Below are 26,090 nucleotides of genomic sequence, written 5' to 3'. Positions count from 1 at the left end.
TGTGCAATTTTTATGGCTTTTGTTACGTTAATGTTTGAAACTGATTATATACTCGAATAAAAAATATTAATGATATTTGACCTCAATGGGAAGTCTCTGGCACCCTTGTCACTCAGTGATGGTGCAAGGAATCCATCCTTGCGTATGGCCAAATGTGAGCACACAGATCCAGGAGCTAATGTGGAAGAGTGATCTTTCTTGGACTGCTGTTAATGGAGTGTACGGATTTGGTACAGCCACCTTTGCTGGCATATGTGTGGGATTTTTGTTGGGCTGAGGTCATGAACATGGGTGGAAGAATGTATCAGTATGTGCCCAAAAACTATTCAGCACTATAGTCATTAATTCCTTGATGTATGCCTTGAATGTCCTTACCAACCATTTAACATTGAAATTGGGAGTGAGGTGAAAAGATGCACTGTCAAGATGCTGTGTTGATTTCTGCAACGAAAAGACTTGAATACTGAGGAAATGAATTGTGAGTCATTGTCAGAAATGATGGTGCAAGCTATGTCCTTGATGGCAAATATGGTGCCAGTGTCAAGAATGTTTTTAGTTATGACGGAAGTCAAGAAGGTGACATGTGGATGTTGAAAACACATCCATATCTAAGATCTTTGTGGTTCCAAGCAGTGACACCTGTAGTAGATGTTTATTTGTTCAAAGAGGTCCTCTGATGAAGGTCATTGTCGGTTGTGTTGTGAAAGAGTACACACAAATTATTTATCCTGTGTCTGCTTCAATAACTGGCCAGCATGTATAGCTGTGGGCAAGATCTGACATTTATGATGACACTTCCCAATGTGAGTGATGCAGCAGCTGGAGGATTTGTGGAAAGAGGATTTCAAGAATGGGCTGCCCATCTCCAACAGGAGAATGCCCTTTGGTACTTTGTATTGGTGATGCTCTGCAGTGAGGGTGTCAATTGTGGAAGGGTTGGCACATGGTAGCCATTCAGACCAGTCTTGTAAAAAATATCTGACAATACCTCTCAGTAGAAAGTTTGTGGAAGTGACAAGAGCAACTTCATGTGATAATATAAAGTTATTTTAACATGTGTTGCAAAATTAACATTAAGTTGAAAACATACAGTTTCATGTGTGTCAGAGTCATCATCAGGACCAGCAAAGAGATGTTAGCATTTGCTCACTGCAAGCTGGCTTGGTATTGTAAGGAGTAATGAAAATTACTAAGATAGGATGCCCATCATTGGAGTGACTGTGAATTTTTCTCGGTATGGAGGCCTCATTGGTCGAAAAACAAGTAAAATTTTGTACCATTAAAAAAAGCAAAAAGGTTCCAGATCCCAGAAATGTTTATAGATATCTCTTTATGCATAAATAATCTAGTTGAGCTGTTGCCGAGGTTACTGTTCCAGTTGATTTTTCTGATCCATCTGGATTCTTATGTGAACAACTGTGCCACTTCCTTGTTATGATGCATTGGTTGCAAATGCAAGACACCTAGCAGACATCAAAGTAGTGAGGCAGGGGCAGATTTACACTGAAGCACCAAAGAAACTGGTATAAGCATCCATATTCAAATACAGAGATATGTAAACAGGAAGCGCCAAGGAAACTGGTATATGCATGCATATTCAAATACGGAGATATGTAAGAAGAATATGGCGCTACTATTGGCAACACCTACATAAGACAAGTACCTGGCGTAGTTATTAGATCGGTTATTGCTGCTACAATGGCAGGTTATCAAGATTTAAGTGAGTTTGAATGTGGTATTGTAGTCGGCGCACTGGCGATGGGAGACAGCATTTCCGAGGTAGCGATAATGTGGGGATTTTCCCGTACAACCATTTCACGAGTGTACCATGAATATCAGGAATCCGGTAAAACATCAAATTTCTAACATCACTGTGGCTAGAAAAAGATCCTGGAAGAATGCAACCATCGACGACTGAAGAGAATCATTTTACATGACAGAAGTGCAACCTTTCTGCAAATGGTTGCAGATTTCAATGCTGGACCATCAACAAGGGTCAGCGTGTAAACCATTCAACAAAACATCATTGATATGGGCTTTGGGAGCCGAAGACCCACTCATGTATCCTTGATGACTGCACAACACAAAGCTTTACGCCTCGCCTTGGACTGTTGACGACTGGAAAATGTTGCCTGGTCGGATGAGTCTCATTTCAAATTGTATTGAGAAGATGTACATGTACAGGTATGGAGACAAACTCATGAATCCATGGATCTTGCATGTCAGCAGGATACTGTTCTAGCTGGTGGAGGTCCTGTAATAGCGTGGGCTATGTGCAGTTGGAGTGATGTGGGACCCCTGATGTGTCTAGATACGACTCTGACAGGTGACGTGTACGAAAGCATCCTGTCTGATCACCTGAATTCATTCATGCCCATTGTGCATTCCGACAGACTTTGGCAATTCCAGCAGGACAATGTGACACCACACATGTCCAGAATTGCTACAGAGTGGCTCCAGGAAGACTCTTCTGAGTTTAAACACTTCCACTGGCCACCGAACTCCCCAGACATGAACATTATTGAGCGTATCTGGGGTGCCTTTCAATGTGCTGTTCAGAAGAGGTCTCCACCCTCTTGTACTCTTATAGATTTATAGACAGCCCAGCAGGATTCATGGTGTCAATTCCCTCCAGCACTAGTTCAGACATTAGTCGAGTCCTTGCCACGTCACATTGTGGCACTTCTGCATGCTCGCGGGGGCCCTACACGATTTTGGCAGGTGTACCAGTTTCTTTGGTTCTTCAGTGTAAGATGTGATTTTGGAGTGAGAAGTGCTTTCTGAGATGCATGGGTATGTTTGAACATAGCTTCTTTTTCCTTAATTGGTTCAGAGTGTTACAAATATGGGCCGCACTGTAGATAAATTGCACTGAATCCATATATATTATAAAAGTGTATGTATGTATGCGTATGTATGTAGTTTCAGATCTCCTCCTGAACCACTGGATTGATTTCAACTAGACTTACCACTGTGGTGGTAAGAAACACCTACATCTCAAAGGGGTGGGGGATAAATGTGAACAGAAGCGTAGCTCACAACGTGCAGATAATCAGACTATATTCATCCAGTATTTGAGAATGTGAGCACTTACTGTCTTGCAACCAATTTTACACATAATTTCAAAGTTTTACAAGGGTTTTTCTTGCTCAACTCCCCCCCCCCCCTCCTCCCCCCCTCACAAATTGATGAAAGGAAAACAGTTTGCCACTTACTACATTTTCACTGGCTTAACCTTTTAACTTATCATGTCTTTACTAATAACACTATCCACAACACATTTTGCAGATAGTATTCACATATACCATTGAATAAATCTGCAAAAATATATCATTGTATGGCACATAGTTCAGAAGGTATGACATATAAATACTGAGATGCATGAAAAACTGCTGCATGATACATGGTGCTTTAATTCATAACTTCTTTACACACTTTTGCGTCCAGTGTCCACATATAAAACTTGATATACATGCAAAATTATATCTTTGTGCAACATGCAATTAAGGAGATATGACCTCATAAACATTGAGCTGTGTGAAACTGAAACTACAGGGAGGTGAAATATGTACGAATATATGTGAATGTGTTAAATAAATATGACATGCACATATGCAGGCAAAGTTGTGGATTAAAAACTCCTTCTAAACTTCTGGATCTAATTTCAGCCAAACTTGGTACACATATTACTTACCATCTGGAAAGAAATACCGTGGAGCTAAGTACTTTGTTTCTCTCATAAGTAGCTGTGAGGAGTGAGCCTGAGGATAAGAGTTCTTGCATCATATCAGTAAAGAATTTACTCTTGATTGCACCTTCACAAACACGTTTTTCAAATAGCAAATTAAGGCATTTACTTATGGAAAATTCACTCAAATTTTCTGAGCCAACCGGTGAAGAGCATGTGTTTAATACGTTGTATGAACTGCTGTAGGATAAAATACCTGCAAAGCTTTATCAACCTTAATCATGTAAGCTGCTGCATCTGTAACTATCATCAAGAGTGTTTCTTTATTTTCTTTAGGAGGCCACAAAAGACGTAATGCATCACAAACAATCCTAGCAGTTGTTGAATGTTTTGTCTCTTCCATTACCCTGGAGACAATGAGATGTGGTGTTCCTGGTTCAGATTCTGTCATTTTTCACATATGACATTGGCAATAAATTTCCCACATGAGTCAGATAACCACAAGTGTGAGTCACCGATATCATCTCTTATGTCTAGTATTACCTAAAACTGATTATTTTATTGAAAATTAGTAAAGATCAATGGTGTAGTTTGGAGTCTCACTTCTTCTTATATGGGGAGGGGGAGCAAGGACAAGTTTAAAAAAATTGTAAAAAACGTGTTTCTTTATCATAAAGTAACTAGATCAAACCATGTGGCATTGCGGGCCATACAGTATTTTATGTTTCTATTTGAAAATATTTTTGTATGTATTGGGGTAAGGGGGGGGGAGGTTAGTTGACATACAAACTAGTTTCATTAAATAAATTTTTAAACTCAATTCTTCATAAACTTTGCCAAGGTAGTTTTTCCTTAATGTCGATTCATCAGGATCTTTTCATTCGGAATATTTTTCAAGGATCATTCAAAATTCTACATTATTTAAATTTTTGAAAGAAATGTCAGAAACTAACGTTTTGCAGATACCTCTTGAAAAATTTTCATTGCCATAATTTCCACTTCCACTTGCAGAAAATGCTACAGGTAAGGTAGTTTGGATCTTGGAGACACTTGGGTGTTATTGACAGCATTTCTGTGAACATGTGTTTGTAAATGTTGTGTAATCTGGAATTTTTTGTCCCAAAGCACCTATAACAATAGTATAAAAATAATGCAAGTTCATTTAGTTAAATAAAAACAACCCTCACTAACTCAAAAATCACATTGATTTTTAAAATATTCTGAAAGTACAAAAATAATATTGACGTATTTTTTCACACACTTGGCACAATACTATATTTCCATCTATCCACTGTTGAAGCAAATAAGCTTTACTGCTTGGCATTGTAGTATTCTGTCTCCTCAGCATTGTAGTATTTTGTCTTCTCCTGCTCATACTCCGGAAGTTATGAATAACAGCACATTAGTTACAAATTTAATATAACTGGAAACACCACTTTTTAATTGTCTTGGAAAGCACACTGCTCTCTCTGCTGTTTCTCTTCTTTCTTAAATATTCTTTCACTGTAACTAATATTAAATAAACAATGTTTAAATCTGGCTTGTAAAGAGGTATTCTATGAAATGAATTCCAATTGATATACAGGGTGATTCAAAAAGAATACCACAACTTTAAAAATGTGTATTTAATGAAAGAAACATAATATAACCTTCTGTTATACATCATTACAAAGAGTATTTAAAAAGGTTTTTTTTCACTCAAAAACAAGTTCAGAGATGTTCAACATGGCCCCCTCCAGACACTCGAGCAATATCAACCCGATACTCCAACTCGTTCCACACTCTCTGTAGCATATCAGGCGTAACAGTTTGGATAGCTGCTGTTATTTCTCGTTTCAAATCATCAATGGTGGCTGGGAGAGGTGGCCGAAACACCATATCCTTAACATACCCCCATAAGAAAAAATCGCAGGGGGTAAGATCAGGGCTTCTTGCAGGCCAGTGATGAAGTGCTCTGTCACGGGCTGCCTGGTGGCCGATCCATCGCCTCGGGTAGTTGACGTTCAGACGATAACCTTTTTCCTAGGACTCTCCATACAGTTGATTGTGGAATTTGCAGCTCTCTGCTAGCTCTGCGAGTCGATTTTCCTGGGCTGCGAACAAATGCTTGCTGGATGCGTGCTACATTTTCATCACTCGTTCTCGGCCGTCCAGAACTTTTCCCTTTGCACAAACACCCATTCTCTGTAAACTGTTTATACCAACATTTAACACACCACCTATCCGGAGGTTTAACACCATACTTCGTTCGAAATGCACGCTGAACAACTGTCGTCGATTCACTTCTGCCGTACTCAATAACACAAAAAGCTTTCTGTTGAGCGGTCGACATCTTAGCATCAACTGACGCTGACGCCTAGTCAACAGCGCCTCAAGCGAACAAATGTACAACTAAATGAAACTTTATAGCTCCCTTAATTCGCCGACAGATAGTACTTAGCTCTGCCTTTTGTCATTGCAGAGTTTTAAATTCCTAAAGTTGTGGTATTCTTTTTGAATCACCCTGTATAATAAGTAAAGATGACTGGACTTCTCATTGAATTCATATACGTAAATGCAAAGGGGATTATGTTTTAATCAATGAAACTGTTGACATGGATAATCCCTTATTAATTTATGGACTAACGTTAGTAATTACAGTAAGAGTAACATGACAGAAGCAATGATGATAGAAGTAATACAGTAATACAAGAGACAACAATATGACATTCCAGCTGTAATGTTACCATGTGTGAAAGTCACCCACTTTAGTTATAGGTATCATTCAGTGCTCAAATATATTTAAGATGGGTAATAGCAGTCATGTGCAACCTCCGTATCAAGTGTATTTCTCCATACAATGCTGCACCCTCCCACTGAAATCATATGTTTCCTTATCTATGTTACAATCTGTGTGTGTTGAGGGTAGCAACAATGTATGATAAATTTCTGGTATAAATATTAATTCAAATCTGTCATTCCATATAGCTCACGGGTATGTCATGAGAACGAAGGTGGCAGATGTCCCGGGAAACAGGATGACCTGCAGCACCTAGAGAAAAACAAAGAACATACCATACAAAGGTTAGTTGACACTTGACATTGTAAAACTCTCCTAGTGCTAACAAGTTTTAAAAAAAACATTGATAATTTTCCCTCATTTCCTTCTGTTTATCAGTTAGTATTAAATTTCCAAGAAATCTTGTGATTGAAGACATTGAATAGCGGTTAGGCACATAACTAAGAATTGGAATTTGCTAATTCAGCTTACCAACCTGCTTCCAACTCTTTACCACCTAAATCACATTTGTGGCAAAGACCTAGATACAAAGACTTAGCCCATATACTCAGCATTTACAACAAGTATCAGTTCTCTCACTGGCATATTCCACCCCATCACTGACAGAACCATCTATAAAAGCACCCACTTTGTATACAAGCTTGCTGCAACTATAGCTCGCGCAGAATGTGGTGGCCGATGCACAGTGACCAGTTTTCATCCAAAGTGCTGGGCAAGTTCATTCATTTGTTCGGAAGGGGAGGCCGATAAGTGTTTTCCAGCTTGCAGCTGCTCAGTGAAGGCAGAATTGTGGTGTGCACCCTGCAATCTTTTTCAAACAACCTTAATAAAACTCTTTGGTGAAAAAATTCATTTCTGCTTTACTTATAGCTTTATATGTTAGCTTCGTGATGATGTGCCTGTTATTTCATTAATGGTCGTAGTTATTGTGATATTCATGTGGAAGTAAGACACAGCACAAAATTAGGAAAAGTGTGCTGTGAAAAATAGAGGTCGCTTTATTGCGTTTGGTGCATATTTTATAATATGTTGTTGCATATGAAATGTAGCTAAAATACTGAATTCATCTTTGGGCTTGGGTAGAGGTATGTATCTGCCACCAATCTCGACAGAATTGATGTGATGAGCACACTCATTTGCAATCACGCTGCACCAGCAATAAAACCAGAGTAAAACATGCACGACATTCCTCATATTACATAAATGGTTTCAGATATCGAAATGAGACTTAGGCAAATGAGAGCATGCAAAGAGGAGAGTATCTTATTATATCATTATTATGTAAAATTTCATTATCTACTGTGTTATTCCAATAACTACAGATTTTTTTGGTGAAAGAATGTAATTTTTAAGAGCAATCGATAGCTAGTGAAATGAGAAATACTACGGGTTTTAGAACAACATATGTGAAAATATTACACTTTTTTTGTACCAAGGATGTGCCTCTTCATAAGCTGCTGACTTCACTTTCTTCAGTTCCTCACTTAATAAACTTAATAAACTACTGTCACAATACCAGAGAAGGAAAGTTGCTACCCACCATGTAGCGGAGATGCACACAGTGTGGGCTCAGCTCTCTGAGACTGCAGATGTGTGTGCAAGTTGCGCGCGCGTGTGTGTGTGTGTGTGTGTGTGTGTGTGTCTATTGCTGACAAAGGCCTTAATGGCTGAAAGCTTTAATTGTGTGAAACTTTTTATTGTGCCTATCGCGACTCAGCTTCTCCGCTATATGGTGAGTAGCAACTTTCCTTCTCTGGTATTGTTACATTCCATCCCTGATTTTCCATAGTTTGATTTAATAAACCACTGTTACAGAATTTTCTTGCAATTGTATCTTCACAACATGCTAGTGAAGTGAGACACGGTAAACTTCACTCACATTCTCAGCCCATAATATTTCACTTTGTTTCCTCTACTTCTGGGTGCTTCACTTTATTTGTTAGACAGTGTAGCTTGTTAATATGGAATCTCCTTGCCTGACCCCTTTGTTAAATTCTGCATGTCTCACTATTGTGATGCAGTAAATAGAAACTGTAGCATTGATTTGCGTATTTTTCAGTTGCTAACGTAGCTTGCTTGTGGTGTTTCTAAAGAAATGTGAGTACCAATTATGTTCAGGTTGAATCAGAAGTTTTCAAACATATATGAAGCCTAGTCAGTGGAGTAAATCATGCTCATTGCTGTCACCATAACTTTATTACAACTTATAAATAGTACACTGTGCTATATTGGCTTCTAAAGCTATCTTCTTCCTATGTTTGATTAAGATCTTATGCTACTTCTGTAAGGTTGGTGATTATTTCAGTAAAAATTGTTAAAATTATGGTTGAGAGCCTCATAGGTCTTTGGTCCTTTATATTTTGTCAAACGCCTTTCTTGTATGTTGAATAATAGTTCGACATTTAGCATTTCCATTCTGTATTTCTTTTGCCCCAGCTTTAATCAGTTGTATTCAAAAACCTCATCTAGCATTTTTTTGAAATCTCATTACTTCATGACTATGTTTTTCATTCATCTCATGATATATACAGACATTTAAAGTACTCTTACAATGATCGTTGCCTGTTACAGTACCCATCTCTGTTGTGGTCTTCCTCTGTCTCTTCTCCCATGGCACTTATAATTTCTTGTCTTTAAGAGAAGTCTCTCACTCTCCATTCTTTGTAGATGTTCGTTCTGTTTTCTTCTGTAATCTCAAATTCAATCATTGAGGCTAAAGATTTGCAGTTCTTCTCTAATATCTTGATTTCTTAGCCTGTCTTCTCCTGTGCAACCTTTAACACCTCTAAGGAATTTCATTTCTTGTGCCTGAATCCGGCTTTCTTGCTTCTTGGTAATCACCCATGTCTCACTTCCATAGAGCAGGGTGGGAACTGCAACAGTTTTGTAAAATTTAATTTCAGTGTTTTTCCTGGTTTTGTTTTTTATGTTCCTGATGATTGTTACACATAGCCGAGTGAATTTACTAAGCTTGATTTCAATATCTCTGCTGTAGCCATATGTCATTTCACATTCGAGGTAACTGAAATGGTTTACTTGCTCTAAAATCTTCTGGTCTATCACTATTTTGGTTCTGATTGGTTCTTTCCCCATGAAGGCCAGTGTCTTAGTTTTTTCTTTTAAAATTTCCATGTTAAATTTTGCACTTATTTGTTTTAGCAAGTAGATTCCTTTCTGAAGGTCATCTTCCTTATCTGCTAGGATCACTGCATCATCAGCATATAGTAAATTATTTAAAATAATGTTCCTGTCTAGGTAGTTGCCTTTCTGAAATTCTGATTTCCATATATGTTGACATTGTCAAAAGCTTTTTTAAAGTCAATAAAAGTAATGTGTGTTTCTTTATCATACTCTCTCCGTTTTTCTATTATTTGCTGTAGGATAAAAACTGCACCTATTGTGGAGTGTCCTTTCCTATAACCCATTTGTTCCTCATGCAGTACTGCTTCTGCTATGTTTTTAAGTCTTGGATTTAAAATCTCGGCATACACCTTGTATGTTGAGTCCAGTAAATTTATTCCTCTGTAATTACTGCATAGGCTTTTAGCTCCTTTTTAAAAAATTGATATTACTCTAGCTGTTTTCCAGTCTTTGGGAATACTATTCGTCTTCTTCTTCTTCCAACATTCGTTGAAGAGATATGGCAGTCGTGAGTGTAGCATCATTCCTCCATAATTTAATAATTCAGCATTAATGCCGTCTTTTCCTGTTGCTTTTCTGTTCTTAAGTGATGTTAGTGCAGATGTTAATTCGTCAGACTGTATTTAATCTAATCCTTTCTCGTCTAGTTGGCCAATTTCATTTTCTTGTGCTGTATGATCATACCACAATTCGCTGTAATGTTCTTCTTCAGCACTTCAGTGTTCTTTTTCAATACTACTTATTTGTATCTTCTCTTTCTGTTGTGGTTAAGGTTTTTAAAACCTAATATGCCATTTGTTGTGTTCCGTGGATATCATGTTCGATAGTAGAAATAAACCTATCCCAGTGCTCCTGATGTGCTGTCCTTACTATGCATTTAGCATTATTTCTTTTCTCCTTATAGTATTGTTTGTTCTCAATAGTGGGGCTGCTTAAGTGTTTTATATATGCATCCTGTTTTTCTTTGTCAGCTTTCATTATATCCTCTTTCCAAATTTTTAGGCCTTTTCTTTTCCGTATTCTTTTCTTTTCCATATTCTTCTCTTTTTACTGAGAGATTCTCCTGCTACTCTGCATACAGTATTCTTCAGAGTTTGCCATTCTTCTTCTATATTGTCTTTAGTTTGTAAGTTTGCTAGTTCTTCATTTAATCTCCTTTGGTACAGGTGTCTGATACTGTGCTCTTCAAGCAAGTATACCTTATAAATGCTTTAGTCTTGTTGGTTTGTTACTTGTTTAGTTATTTTCTTCCATTTTGTAAAAAGATCTATTCTGGAGATTAGTAAGAAATGATCTGATCCTATATCTTGTCCTCTATAAACTCTTGTATCCCTTACGTGGCCTGCTAGCTTATCATTTACTAAGATGTAGTCAATTATTGATCTAAGACCTCTGCTGGCCCCAGTATACTTGTGTATATCCTTTTTCCTTGAAAAGTGAATTTGTGATTTTTAAATTGTTGTAAGTTTTTCCTCTTCTGTTATTTTCTGTGTCATCTGTCATATTAACTAATGATATTAGCTTATGTTTGGTAGATACTCTGAATGTTTTCAGTCACGTCTCTTACCAAATTACCATTGTAACATCTTGTATCCTTCAAAGAAATTTCTGAATAGTTTTGTTTAATTCAACATACCTGTCATGGTCCTGTTATCATATGCCCCAAATTCTCTTGTCCTCTAATGTGACAATGTGAGATTGCCACCGTGAAATGGAAATAAAATCCTGTTGTTTCTTGTCATATCAGTGCCGTCCTTTTTTCCCATCCATCACTATCTTTAGTCCAGTTAGTTTGTTTCTCAACATGTCTGTAATATGAAATTACAATGAAATCCAGACCTTTCTTGCAGGTGTTAATAGATATCAATGGGGACAGTTTAAAATGTGAGCCCCGACCGGGACTCGAACCCAAGATCTCCTGCTTACATGGCATATACTCTATCTGACTGAGCCATCGAGGACACAGAGGATAATGCTACTGCAGGGACTTATCTCTGGCATGCTCCCCGTGAGACTCACACTAACAACTTACTGTCCACACACTACATTTGTAGTGCCCCTGCCCACTGTACTCTTTACTCGCGGCAGTCAATCTACCGATTCCCGTAAGAGTTCGGGCAGTGTGAGTGCTTCCGCACTGAAGAAGATCATTGGCCGGTAAGCTTTATTTATTTGAAGATGGTATCATGTAAGCAGGAAATCCCAGGTTCGAGTACGGTCGGGGCACACATTTTCAACTGTCCCCGTTGATATTTACCAACACCTGTAAGCAACTAAATGGGATTTCATTGTAATTTCATTCTTCAAGAGCTGCAAGATCACCAATGGTATCTGTTCTTTCAGACATTTCATTCTTCGAGAGCTGCAAGATCACGAATGGTATCTGTTCTTTCGGACATCTCCAAAAGAACAGATACCTATTCATATACGTTAGTAATTTGGTGTCCAGAAAAGCAGATCTCAAGCAGCTCTTTGTATGTCTTCTGTCTACATTCTCTTCCATATGAACCTTTAACATTTTTTACTTTCCAAGTACGAGTGGACAGATTATAGTTTATAGAACTCGTTCTTTGTTCGATGAGATAGGGCTTGGATCACATAGATTGAATAAATCTGTATCTCCTACCTGTTGCTTTTCTTTGACATCAAAGTCTAGTAAGAACAGAAATGTTTCCCTTAACATTTATTGAATTGTTCAATACTCATTAATTTAGTCACACAGATTTTCTAAAGATAGCCTAATTATTGAGCTCATTCCTATAGCCCACATATAAATAACTATAGACAGAACCCATTGTGTTCTCAACTCATAATTTTACTTGTGCAACTTTTTGCAGAGCAATTTGTTCTTCAAAGCTTTTGGTTCCCTATTTCCAAAGCACCTATGTGAATGTTTGTAGTGCTGAGAAAAATGTATTGGCTTCTGCCTGCCCTTTTGTAACCCAGTTTCTTTCTCACATATTCTTTCATCTAGAACACTTTTATAGTTCACCAGATTTTTTTTTACCTTTTGCTACATAATTAATGGTAAAATACCTGTTACATTAGTCATAACATTTCCTTCTAATGAAACTGACTTGTCATTTTTGGAGAAGGCCCGAAGCGTTCCATCCATTGATCCACTTGCTGTTTTGTTTATAGAGTGAAGTGGTGGACTCAAGTATCATCCACAGTGACAAATCATTGTGCAGAATCAATTTTTTTTTTTTAAACTGCTGCTAACGTTGCTGATGAAAGATTCTTTTTCACACCTGCTTGTGGTCAGCATTGAACTAATACAACACTTGTTCTGTTCAAAAATTTTGTGCCATTATTTCTTCTGATAATTCATGCCTCTTGAACCACAGATTTTCCATTACCATGTATACTGTCTCAATATTTTCGTCTGTAGTTGCAATCTCGGGAAATCCGATGTGGTCAAGAATATCAGACACAATTGAATTCACTTACCCACTTGTCAAATGTTGAAAGTGAGGGAACAGGCTTTGTGCATCCATTTTTGAATGAGTTCCTATGCAGCTGTAGAGCTAAGGGACAGAGAAGGAGAGAGTTAGATGGAAAACATTATCTAAAATCTCAACCAATAAGGGTCTTTTTTTCTGCATGTCTGTTCATTTTTTATTACCCTTCCATCTGGTGACTAGTGCCCTCAGTTCTGCAGTTGAATGTGACCTCATGACAGACAGCTTAGCAAGGAAATCAGTTTTGTAGAAAATAACTGGGAGAAAATATGCTTAATTCTGATCATTTCCACTTTCCATCATTTTAACCCTGTGACATCTGCGTGACTGTGCCGAGTTCACTTTTGACCCTTTACTTTCATGTTAGCCATAAGCAATTTGTGTAGTAGTAGTAGTTAAAGAGTCTAAAGGCATGTCTTTATTGACAGTAATGTTGGGAGAAGAGTATAAAATTGTATTTTCTATTGCAAAGTGTTGTCTCCTATATGATGACCTTCAAATGGGCAATTATGGTTACAACAATCAAATGCTGATGCATGGAATGGAATCATGTAGAAGATTCAGTTATGTAATTGCTTATTTGACATGCAAATCAAAACAGATTCTTATGAATGATTGATATTGTCTCTCGTTCTCCTACAGACAAAGTTCATTACCTACATAAAAATGTGTGTTGTTTCTAGGCGGCAGTTGGTCATTAACAGTTCTGATGAGATGAATTCAGGTACTGAGGAGCATCATAGAGCTCCAGTTGTACAAAGAACAAATAGAGATCAGAGGTGAGTGCCAGATTAAATCTCAACTACCATTTACTTTCTGTTAAGTGTTGGGTACTAAATTATAAGAAGGGTCTAAAACTCAGAGAGAATAAATAATGTTATTTGTTTGTTTATGCTAATTTATTGCAAAAGAGATTCATGTCATTAAAAAAATTCAGTAAGGAAATAAAATATGAAATAAAAATCAACACACGTGACTGCAGTCTCTAGCAATTGAAGCTGCCAGAGACTATGGTCATGTGTGTGTGAGTTGCGTTTGCGTGAGCGCATGTGTGCATCTGTTTTCTATTTTTGACAAAGGCCTTGTTGGCTGGAAGCTTATTGTGTGGCAGTCTTTTTGTTGTACTTTCTGTGACTCAGCATCTCCGCTATATGGTGAGTAGTAACTGTCTTTCCATTGTTCAATAAAAATATAAATACATTAACTTTCCAAAACACAAAAAAAGATATGAAAGTCACAAATCATTTGCAAGCCAATAATTTGCAGACAAAGCTAACAAATATTGTTAAAAATAACTGCTATAGAACCCGGGAATTATGTTACTAGTTATCAAGCTCTTCAAATAATTTACTTTGGTGCTTGGAATTGTTAACTACATTCTGTACACAGGTTTCACACAAATTTCTTCCCAAATATTATCCACAGAACGCTTTTTTGGGTTTGAAATTAACAGTTTGCCATTCCAGCTGTTTGTAATTACCCTTTTGAGAAAAACAGTCACTACCTTTCTCAAAATGTAAGAGCTCCACATCACTGATCTTAAATGGATTCCCATCAATGTTATTTGGTATATTATAGTTACTTCACCATACAGTGGTTTTAAATTCGTGAACTCCTCAAAGCTCTGTTCTTTTAAATGTTGGGGATCTCCTCTTTGCATTTCTGATTAATGTAACACATTTGTCGGGAACATAGACTCGCTCAGATTTCTTTGCTGTGTATTCTATAATGCTGTGGATAATGTCTCCCTCATTTTGAGGATGCCATCTTACTAGATATTTGTGGCTTATTGTCTTGATGTTATATTAATCACTGCATTGAGATATAGTGCGATGAAAAATCGGGAAGGAAAATCTAATTTAAATTACTATTAAAAGTAAGCAGTTCTTCTTATCAGTTTTTTCTAAGACAACTGTGTTTTTGTTAGTTGTATAAGACTTATAGTTACATGTTCTTTTGTTGCCCTCTGCAGTTATCTGAATAAAGTACACTTGATTGAAAATTGTGGAAAGTAAAGCAAAGCACAAGAACCAATTTCTATTGCAACTGTGCTGCCAGGTACTTCATGCCTAAAATAACAATGGTTATCATCTAGTTTTGGGTATCTACAAAAAAAGTGAATATGATAATTAACAAAATAAAATTAATAAAAGTGACAATAATATTTGTTCAGAATCATTGGGATACCATATTTGTGGTGACACGGAAGTAGTTTAATCTTAATTTATAAAAGACTTTTCATCTTTGTACCATTGGCACAAGCATCACTGCCTGAAGGTCATACATAGCTAAACCTATTTTTAGGGACAGGAAAACTTTGCAAGAAAATAATAATGTGAAATGGCAATTTTTAGTGACCTAATGTGAAATTGTGAGTTGTTACGAAAAGTAACGCAATTTGACATTATTTCCTATTCCTGTGTAAAAATATTGCAAACCTGAGGCCAGCAGTTTTCCAATAATGGTAACTAGTAGTTATTAAATGCTGAAATTGGATTTTGACTCTTTCTCATTTCGGAGAATTGTGTGTAATCTTAAAATAGTAGTTGATACGTAAAAAAGTATGCCTCTAGGTACAACATCAAAGGAGCTAGATTCTAGTAACAGTTTTAGTCACTGACTTCAATTTTCCTACCAATTTTGCACAACCTGCTGTACAAAAAATGCCACATTTTTGGGATATCTTTAATGTGATATATCAGTTAAAATAGATATTTATGTAATATGCAAGTATAAATGTGAGAAACACCAAATACAGTTCTTTTGTTTTGAAAACACGTAAATCGAGATGGCATATGACCTAGCCCCCAGCCTACTCAGGAAGTCATGCTGTCATCACAAACTTCATTTATGAAATAAAAAAAGTAATTTGGCTAAATATTGGAGTGAATATTCTCAGTGTACTGTTTTACCACCAGATACATGTTTGTGTGATATTATTTGTCCTGTACTGTGATTGGCTGATGGAAGCAAACAAAACAGGTGCTATGTTGATTTGTGTATTTGTGAAGCTAAATTGCCATGTTTGGTGATTTTTGTATCTATATGTGCATCCTGCAGAAATATGTAGTTTAATTGATGTGCTACATTAAACACATCTCAAAACTATAATTTTTGGTATGATTTGTTACGCAAAAAAAGCGGGAAATTTGACATCCCTAAATAAAACATTGCCACTATTAAGATTGAAAAGTGAAAATTGCTTCATTATGTGGGAAGACAAATTTTTACCGATTAAAGAAGTAATCTTTTGAGAAATGTGAAGGGACAGATACTTCAGGCAGAAGTGCAGAAAACACTGAAATGCGCTGGGTTGTACCTTCATATTAGGCTTACAACTCTTCTGATACGGTACATCTCTTAAGTCTGTGTTCATAGATGTAGGTTCTTGTTCAATCCCTGGGATGATAATGACCTTTATTAATGCTGACATGGCAATAAGTCTACTACTGGTACAAGAATGGCAGGTCTCAGTCATGTAAGATATTCTGAAGGTATTCAAACTCCTTCATAATTTAAGGGAAAACAACTGTCCATGTCACTAGGATATGTGGACTTTGTCAAATTTCTGGTGTTGTGCTGAAGGCAATTTTCACGCATATTTAAATTTGAACTCAGAGCATCTAATTTTACACTATTGGTACGTTTTTTTAAATCCATTAGATTTAACCATAAACCCCCACCACTGATTCTTTAAAGAAGTGAACTCCCATGTATGAAACATTGAGACATCGTATCTTCTGAACTATGCATCGTGCAATGACATGTTTTTGCGGGTACTTCAGTGGTATAAGTGGATACTGTCTAAAAATGTGTTATGAATAGAACTGGTAGGAAAGAAATAATCAGTTAAAACATAATATCTGATGCTGCTGTTTCAACGCATGTACAGTGTAAACACAATAAGCAATAAACTTTTTTCTTTTCATCTTTTTGTGAGGGGTGTGAGAAAAAGTTTCATGATGGTTTCAAGTTACGTGTCAAGTTTGTTGGGAGACACTAAGTGCTTACATTCTCAGACGCTGGATGAATATAGTATGGGTACTGTGCTGCCTCATTGCATCTACACTGTTTCTAACTGATGTTCTTGAGTTATAGTGTCAAACCTGAAACATAAGATTGTAGCTCTTAATGAGTAGATTATGAAAGCATTTTAAATTTTTAAATTTGGTCAGTAATTGTATGAAATAGTGAAAATCCAATTTTTGTTTACCAAGCTGTAGACAGACTACCTGCAGTGGGACTGTGCTCCGGGTTTGCTGCGTTTAATATAAATATTCTTTTAACAATGTAAATAAATGTAAATTGTGATGTCAATAAACATAAAATTGTTGATAATTACATTTTCAGTTTCAACTTAACAGTGAAAAACAATGAAATAAGACAAAATTAGGATCATAATAGTACTTCAGAAATAAGCCATCAGAAACAAATACCAAAATCTGCAAAAATAGCAGCAAACTTGACAAAAAATTACACCAGAATTGACTGAGAAGAACAATGAAATTGACCAAAAATGGTGCCATATTTGACCATAAAACAAAACATGTCATTGTTCCACCAGGTGAGCGAGATGCTAACAGAACAGCGCTTTACGCATATTGACAGTGAACAGAAATGCTTAGACATAGGTCTAAGATGATGAAGTAACAATAAATCTAATCCTAAAATTATTTATTAAAAATTATAGTGGCTGCAGAACACACCCTCCCTTCTCCCACCCCATCCATCCCCTCCTGACGTACTCTTACCTTGCCCCCTCTTCATGAGCACTTATTTTGCTGTTTATGAATCAGATACTGTTGTATAAAAAAATGAGTTCTATAATAAAAAGTTGTATAATAATCAGTTGTATACAGATCTAAAGTCTGCCTGATAATATTCATGGCAAAACTTCTCAAAAGAGTCATAGTGTGTGTTTCAGTAGCCTACATGAAGCTTGCTGAGGACCAAATGAATGTTAGTAAGTGACTATAGCAGTGCCCTTCCAGAATGTGCAAAGAAGAACAGCACATTTCATTACAGGATCATTTAGTAAGCACAAAAGTGTCACTGAGAGACTCGGCCATCTCCAGTGGCAGACACTTGAAAAAAAGGCATTATGCACCATGGTATAGTTTACTGTTAAAATTTCGAGAGTATACTTTTCTAGAAGAGTGAGCCATTATTTGGTTTTCTCCTACGTATATCTCACAAAAAGGCCATCAAGTTAAAACCAGAGATATTTGAGCCCACACAGAGGGTTACCAGCAATTGTTCTTCTCATGAACCATACACTACTTGAACAGGCAAAGGAGTGACATTGATACACAAATTATCCTTAACCACACACCATAATGTGGCTTGCACAGTATAGATGCAAATGTAGAATAATTTCATCCTCCACTTAAGGTCAGAAGCAATTCAGCCTCCCAGAAAGGTCAGAAGCAATTCAGCCTCCCAGATGTTCTTACAACACTTCTCCTCAGAACTGACTTCTCACTGTCCTATTTACTGTGGCTGCATTGTGCTCAGTTTAAAAAGAAGTTGGTCAGTCCTCTACTTTGGCATCAGGATTTGAGGAAAACATCCTTCAGGGGATCAGCATTCATTTGCTGGGTATGGGCTTGGTGACCGCAGGGTTCCTGAGCTGGGGACTGGTCAAGGCTGTTAGTTCTCTGTCACTGTAAGCTCTGGGCATGCTTCAGTGGCTACTTTGCAGCACAGCAGTGGAACGTTGTATGTCACAGGGAAGGGGGTTTTTGGCTTGACCACTCGGATCGTGAGGATGATGAAAACCTCTATTAAAAAAACCTTGAATCTCAAGGTGTGCTGTGCACTGATGAGATGCAAGGCTGTTGAGGTGGAACAGTTGCTAGCTGGCAACCTCAGGGGAACCTGCCACACCTCAGTTGTATAAGGCTTATTCAGGCACATGGGACCCTGTCTGAGTGGACCCTTATTTCCATAGCTGCTCATGGCACCAAAAGGATCCTCCAAAATTTTCCTTTCCTTCTCCCAGCGAAAAGGATGGGTGCTGGAAGGTACTAACACCCAGTCTAACAAGAGGGCTTGTGTAGACAATCCTCCTGACTCAGGAGTTTATTTGGAAGGTACAGTCTCTAGTAACAGAATACATGATGGTCCTCAGAATATGTTTCTCATGGTGAAATGGAAGGAGGGTAGTTTTCAGAAGATTTTGCCCTTCTGTATACAAATGGGTTTGGAGGGAATCAGTGACTCCTTAAAATCAGTAAAGCGTTTGGTACTGGGACCCTGCTAATGGAAACTTCAGATTCCCAGCAAGCCACTAACCTACAAACTGCTAAATGCCTTGGGGAATATGCAATAAACACTGAACTGGATAGCACCCTGGATGTTGTGACATGCAGGGATCTAGCCAACATTCCCAAGGAAGGATTGTAACATAAGTGGTCTCCAGAAGGTACACTACATGATCAAAAGTATCGGGACACCTGGCTGAAAATAACATACAATTTTGTGGCACCCTCCATCGGTAATGCTGGAATTCAATATGGTGTTGGCCCACACTTAACCTTGATGACAGTTTCCACTCTCGCAGGCATATGTTCAGTCAGGTGCTGAGAGGTTTCTTGGGGAATGACAGCCCATTCTTCATGGAGTGCTGCACTAATGAGAGGTATCGATGTTGGTCGGTGAAGCCTGGCATGAAGTCGGCATTCTAAAACATCCCAAAGGTGTTCTATAGGATTCAGGTCAAGAATCTGTGCAGGCCAGTCCATTACAAGGATGTTATTCTTGTGTAACCACAGGCTGTGCACTATGATCAGGTGCTTGATCGTGTTGAAAGTTGCAGTTGCCATCCCCGAATTGCTCTTCAACAGTGGGAAGCAAGAAGGTCCTTAAAACATCAATGTAGGACTGCACTGTGATAGTGCCACACAAAACAACAAGGGGTGCAAGCTCCCTCCATGAAAAACATGACCACACCATAACACCACCGCTTCCAAATTTTACTGTTGGCACTAAACATGCTGACAGATGACGTTCACAGGGCATTCACCATACCCATACCCTGCCATTGGATCGCCACATTGTGTAGCGTGATTCATCATTCCAAACAACATTTTTCCACTCTTCAATCGTCCAATGTTTATGCTCCATACACGAAGCGAGGCATCGTTTGGCATTTACCGGCATGATGTGTGGCTTATGAGCAGCTGCTCGACCATGAAATCCAAGTTTTCTCATCTGGCATCCTAACTGTCATAGTACTTGCAGTGGATCCATCTCACATGACGACCCTCTTCAACTGTTGATGATCTCCGTCAGTCAATAGACAAGATCGGCCTGTACGTTTTTGTTCTGTACCTGTCCCTTCATGTTTCCTCTTCACTATCACACGGGGAACAATGGATCTAGGGATTTTAGGGGTGTGGAAATCTCGCATACAGACGTATGACACAAGTGACACACAGTCACCTGACCATGGTCGAAGTCCGTGAGTCTCGCAGAGTGCCTCATTCTGCTCTCTCATGATGTCTAATGACTACTGAGGTCACGCTGATATGGAGTACCTGGCAGTAGGTGGCGGAACAATGCTCCTAATATGAAAAACTTATGTTTTTGGGGGTGTCCAGATACTTTTGATCACATAGTGTATAGTTGCCATCACGAATAGTGTGGATGGAAATATTATCAAATCCAACTCCTGTATCCTGACATTCAGTAGCATGAAAGTTCCTGAGTATGTTAAGGCTGGCTTCCTTCACCTTAGCATGAGGCCTTATTTCCCAAATCCAATGTGCTATTTTAAATACCAGCATACAACTTTCGGGTGTAAAGGAAAAGCAACGTGCAGCAACTGCAGTAAGGCTGCTCATGAAGGTGCTGGTTGCTCATCTCCAGCCAAATGTATCGAATGCTCTGGATACCACCCTGTTTGGAATAGAGACTGCAGAATCTTTCTAGAGAAATGCGAAGTACAGAAAATAAAAACAGACAAGTACATAAATTATCATATCCTCTATGGTGAAGCCAAAAAGATCTACAAGTCCATGCAGCCTCCCTCATTTGTTACATCTGTTGTGCTGATCCTTCAGGAACATGCTCCCAAAGCTAATGGTTATACACAAACAGAGTTGTTCAGTGTGAACAGAAAACACCTGCACATATCAGTGCACTTACAAGGTAGCAAGTGTTTCAGAGCCTGTAGCATCCCCTAGATCAGCAGACAAAGGTACTTGGGAGAACCCCAGGCACCTCTGATGGCTGAGGCTGTTGAGTAACCCAGCATGGCCATTACCACTCCTACTTCGGCTCAAGCAGAGCCCTCAGAACAGTGAAAAGCTACTGTAAAGCAGCAACAACACACAAAATCAAGTGATAAATCATTGGACCATGTCGATGTGATTCTACCTGATGCTTCATCTGACTCTTCCCCAGAGCTGAAGGAATATGAGGTGTGTGATGGGCACTCGTCTCGCCCCACCACTGAACCTTCACCCACTGCGACCTTCCCACCCCTGTGGAGAGACAGGATGAATGACTCCCATACTTCAGTGGAACTTGCTGGGTTTCAGGATGCATGTGTAGGAACTCCGTCTACTATCTCAGGGTAGACTGTTGTGTCTGTGTCTCCAGGAGACTAATTTCACTGAGTCATATGCCCCTGAACTCTGGGGCTATGTACTCCACAAAAAGGATGGCCTGGGAGGAGGAGTAGGTATTTTTGTCGGTACCGACTTCCACTCCTTGCCTCTCTCACTTACAACGAATTTACAAGCAGTTGCCAAATCAGTGCATGTGCATAATCTGTTGACAATACGCTCCCTCTATGTGCTGTCACATGATGCGCTCAATGAAGGGGCTCTAAATGACCTTGTTACACAGCTGCACTGTGGTGATTTTAATGCACACAATGTGCTTTGGGGCTCTGCAACTATCTGTCCCAGGCTAGTGAAATTGAGAGGCTTCTCGTGTCACCTCGCGCACATTTGCTCAATATGGGACAGAGCACACACTTTTGCACTGGCCATCGATCTCTCATTTTTCTCTCCAGCCCATGCACACACTGCTCAATAGGAAGTGGTCGATGACTTGCACGGAAGCGATTGCTACCCAGTCTGGATTAATGTGCCAGATAATGTGGAACCTGAAAGGAAACCACCACGTTGGGTGCTCAGTAGAGCCAGAGTTGCCACAAATTCTGGAAATCAGAGAATATCAGGGAATTTCAAACATGTCAGGGAAATCTGGGAAATATCAGGGAAATTTGAAAAAACATTGGAAAAATCTCTGCCAGTCTGAAGCCCATCATTTCTCACTAATTTGTAAGCCCTGCCCATCGGATCTAGTCTCATTGACCTGCCTGCAGTCCAGGTCTGTTTGTGAGTGGCATAATGCAGTGGATATTTGTGATTTATCCAAGGGTCCCAGACTGTGGTGCTCCTCGGCAGGCCAAATGCCATGTGCGATATAGTACACGTTAGCACTTATGAGGGGACCTTCTGGGAGGTGCATCGAGTTTGTACTGAAATGCAGGAGGATCTGCAACGAACTGACACATGGTGCAGTGAATGTCAATTGAATCTCAATTTAGACAAGTGTAATGTGCTGCGAAAACATAGAAAGAAAGATCTTTTATCATTTAGCTACAATATAGCAGGTCAGCAACTGGAAGCAGTTACTTCCATAAATTATCTGGGAGTAAGTATTAGGAGTGATTTAAAATGGAATGACCATATAAAATTAATCATCGGTGAAGCAGATGCCAGACTGAGATTCATTGGAAGAATCCTAAGGAAATACAGTCTGAAAACAAAGGAAGTGGGTTACAGTACACTTGTTCGCTCACTACTTGAATACAGCTCACTGGTGTGGGATCTGTGCCAGATATGGTTGATAGAAGAGATAGAGAAGATCCAACGGAGAGCAGTGCGCTTCGTTACAGGATCATTTAGTAATCGCGAAAGCGTTACAGAGATGATAAATAAACTTCAGTGGAAGACTCTGCAAGAGAGACACTCAGTAGCTCGGTATGGGCTTTTATTGAAGTTTCGAGAACATACCTTCACTGATGAGTCAAGCAGCATATTGCTCCCTCCTACATATATCTCACAAAGAGATCATGAGGATAAAATCAGAGAGATTAGAGCCCATGCAGAGGCATACCGACAATCTTTCTTTCCATGAACAATACAAGACTGGAATAGAAGGGAGAACCGATAGAGGTACTCAAGGTACCCTCCGCCACACACCGTGGGGTGGCTTGCAGATTGTGGATGTAGATGTAGATGTAGATGTAAAGTTATGAGCTCCCACTTCACCTGCTTATAGTGTGGATAGGTACCTATCACACCCTAAAATTGTAAGTGCCAATGCGGCCTCGTTTTTGAAATATTGCCTGTTAAGTTTGGGTAGCTCTTTATATGCAGAAGAGTTTCACTGTTCTGGCAAGTGAGCGAGTAGCCGAGTGGCAAGCGAGCAAGACTCCCGTCCAGGCGACCCTGGTTCGAGACCCGTCTATGCTACTTTTGTTTCCTTTTTTTTTTTTTTCAAATTCCTGTTTTAATTTATAATTAATCATAAAAATTCCGCAAGGAATTGATTATAAAGAATTGGCTCTGAGCACTATGGGACTTAACTTCTGAAGTCATCAGTCCCCTAGAACTTAGAACTACTTAAACCTAAGTAACCTAAGGACATCACACACATCCATGCCTGAGGCAGGATTCGAACCTGCAACCGTAGCGGTCGCGCAGTTCCAGACTGTAGCATCTAGAACCGCTCGGCCACCCCGGACGGCTTAAAAAGAATTACAAGCCTCTGTTGTTGTTGTTGTTGTTGTGGTCTTCAGTCCTGAGAGTGATTTGATGCAACTCTCCCTGCTACTCTATCCTGTGCAAGCTTCATCATCTCCCAGTACCTACTGCAAACCAACATCCTCTGAATCTGTTTAGTGTATTCATCTCTTGGTCTCCCTCTATGATTTTTACCCTCCACGCTGCCCTCCAATACTAAATTGGTGATCCCTTGATGCCTCAGAATATGCCCCACCAACCGATGCCTTCTCCTAGTCAAGTTGTGCCACAAATTTTTCTTCTCTCCAATTCTATTCAATACCTCCTCATTAGTTATGTGATCTACCCATCTAATCTTCAGCATTCTTCTGTAGCATCACATTTCGAAAGCTTCTATTTTCTTCTTGTCTAAACTATTTATTGTCCACGTTTCACTTCCATACATGGCTACACTCCATACAAATACTTTCAGAAATGACTTCCTGACACTTAAATCTATACTCAGGAATGCTAACCATCTATTCTAGGTAGTTTTGAGGCAAGGCATTTAGTAATGTTTCACGGGAATGTCTTATCACACCCACCACTAATAAAACAGTAATTTTCCCAATTAATTGTCAGATGATTAAAGTCTCCACTGATGACTACAGTATGACTGAGGAACTCGTGTACAAGTGAACTGAGGTTTTCTCCAAAGCTTTCAGTTACATCAGGAGATGAGTCTGGTGGAAAATAGAAGGATCCAATTATCATTTTATATCCATCCCTGATACTGTGTCTTGCCCAAACAGTATCATATGCAGCTTCAGTTTCTATCTCGGTAGATTTGAGTTTTGTGGTCTACTACGTCAAATACACCACCTCCATTTCCCATTTGTTATCCTTTTGATATACACTTAAAATTTCCCCAAAAATGTCACTGTTCTCAATTTCAGGCTTCAACCAGCTTTCTGTACCTAGTATTATGTGAGCTTCATTGCTTTTCATGAGCACTTCAGAATCTGGCACTTTGTTGTGAATGCTTCTGCACTTTACCATTAGAATTTTAATACCTCATGTGTGGGAGGCATTTGTTTCGATCTTACACTTGTAGTTCCGGGTTTCCTACAGCTGTTGTTATTTGGATTGGATGGAGAGTTGCCTAATCTAAAAAACTCTTGTGTGCACCTCACACACAGTTAGCTACCTGAATAGCAGCCTCTAATGTCTAGGGCACACCTAGGGGGATCCTACAGTCCTCAACCCTACAGTGTAAGTCCAGGAAGTCACAGCCTAACTAGTCCCAAAACGTTCAAAGTCTCTGGTTTAGTGCTTCCACTCGACTCAGAACCAAAGGGCTGCAATCAGCTATAGGGACAGTTCTGCAAATTGTGATCTTTGTTGAAACTACATGCGCAAGGCTGGTCTTCCAACCTTCTCTGCCAGTTGCTGGAGTGGCTTAAGTTTGACACCAGAGCCCAGACGACAGCCATTTGTTCCAAAGTTGGTTGCACCCTGTTCCCTCAATGGCAGCTGGAATAGACTCTTCAACGTGTTGTGTGAGACCTCCAGGCATACACACTGAGTGCACCTGGTGTCCTTTCCTGTCCCTTCCTGACATTTCTCTTAGAGGTACCATCATTCACCATACATTTGAACTGCTGGCGATTAATAGACCCTTACACTTTTCCTCTTGACAGCAGGCAAAATGGTTTTCCTCAAAAAAGGTGAAGTGAGTCCCAGTGGCTCAGTTTCAATTTCAGTGAGAGAAAGCACCTCAAACTTGTTGGTTAGGGGGATGGGTACAACACCCTGCATCCTCACTGGTCACTTTCCACCCTGTATATGACACCTAGGTCTACCATTGAGATGCCACTTGCAGTCAACTGGATAAGTAATAACACTTTGACAAGACCTACATGAAATGTTCACTTGTCGTGTCAACTTCTTTGGACTCTGGATCATAAGTGCTTGAATATATGTGATTGCAGTAGGTGTACAAATGGATGGGGCTCGATTCTTTTTTGCGTTTGCCACTGACCCTGTAGTACACCACTGTGTCACCAAATTCTGTGTACTGCTCTTTGTTGATATGGAACCACCCCACAGACTACAAGTCGCAGGTGACAATGAGCAGTCTAATACTCTGGGCCAGTCTTTCGTATGCCACCATGTATCTTCTCAAAACACTGTGAGAACCTGTGAAAGATGGTAATGAATCTTTGATTGGATGTCACTTAAATGCATTTTATGTATTTTTCAGGACAGCAATACCAGAC

At 39.0% G+C, this 26,090-nt stretch overlaps 1 protein-coding gene across 6 annotated transcripts in view; it reads left to right on the top strand.

Moving 5' to 3' along the window:
• LOC124710380 overlaps positions 1 to 26,090 on the top strand; it is a 192,561-nt gene that overhangs the window by 117,402 nt on the left and 49,069 nt on the right. For all 6 annotated transcript variants that reach the window (XM_047240922.1, XM_047240921.1, XM_047240920.1 and 3 more), the window contains 2 exons: positions 6,656 to 6,751; positions 13,753 to 13,848. In XM_047240922.1, coding sequence (XP_047096878.1) covers positions 6,656 to 6,751; positions 13,753 to 13,848 — 192 coding nt within the window. The remainder of the gene's footprint in view (positions 1 to 6,655; positions 6,752 to 13,752; positions 13,849 to 26,090) is intronic.

This window comes from Schistocerca piceifrons, chromosome 1 (genome assembly GCF_021461385.2).
Source record: "Schistocerca piceifrons isolate TAMUIC-IGC-003096 chromosome 1, iqSchPice1.1, whole genome shotgun sequence".
NCBI lineage: Eukaryota > Metazoa > Arthropoda > Insecta > Orthoptera > Acrididae > Schistocerca > Schistocerca piceifrons.
Note: the sequence above shows the minus strand (reverse complement) of the source record. Positions and strands in the feature narration are given on the sequence as shown.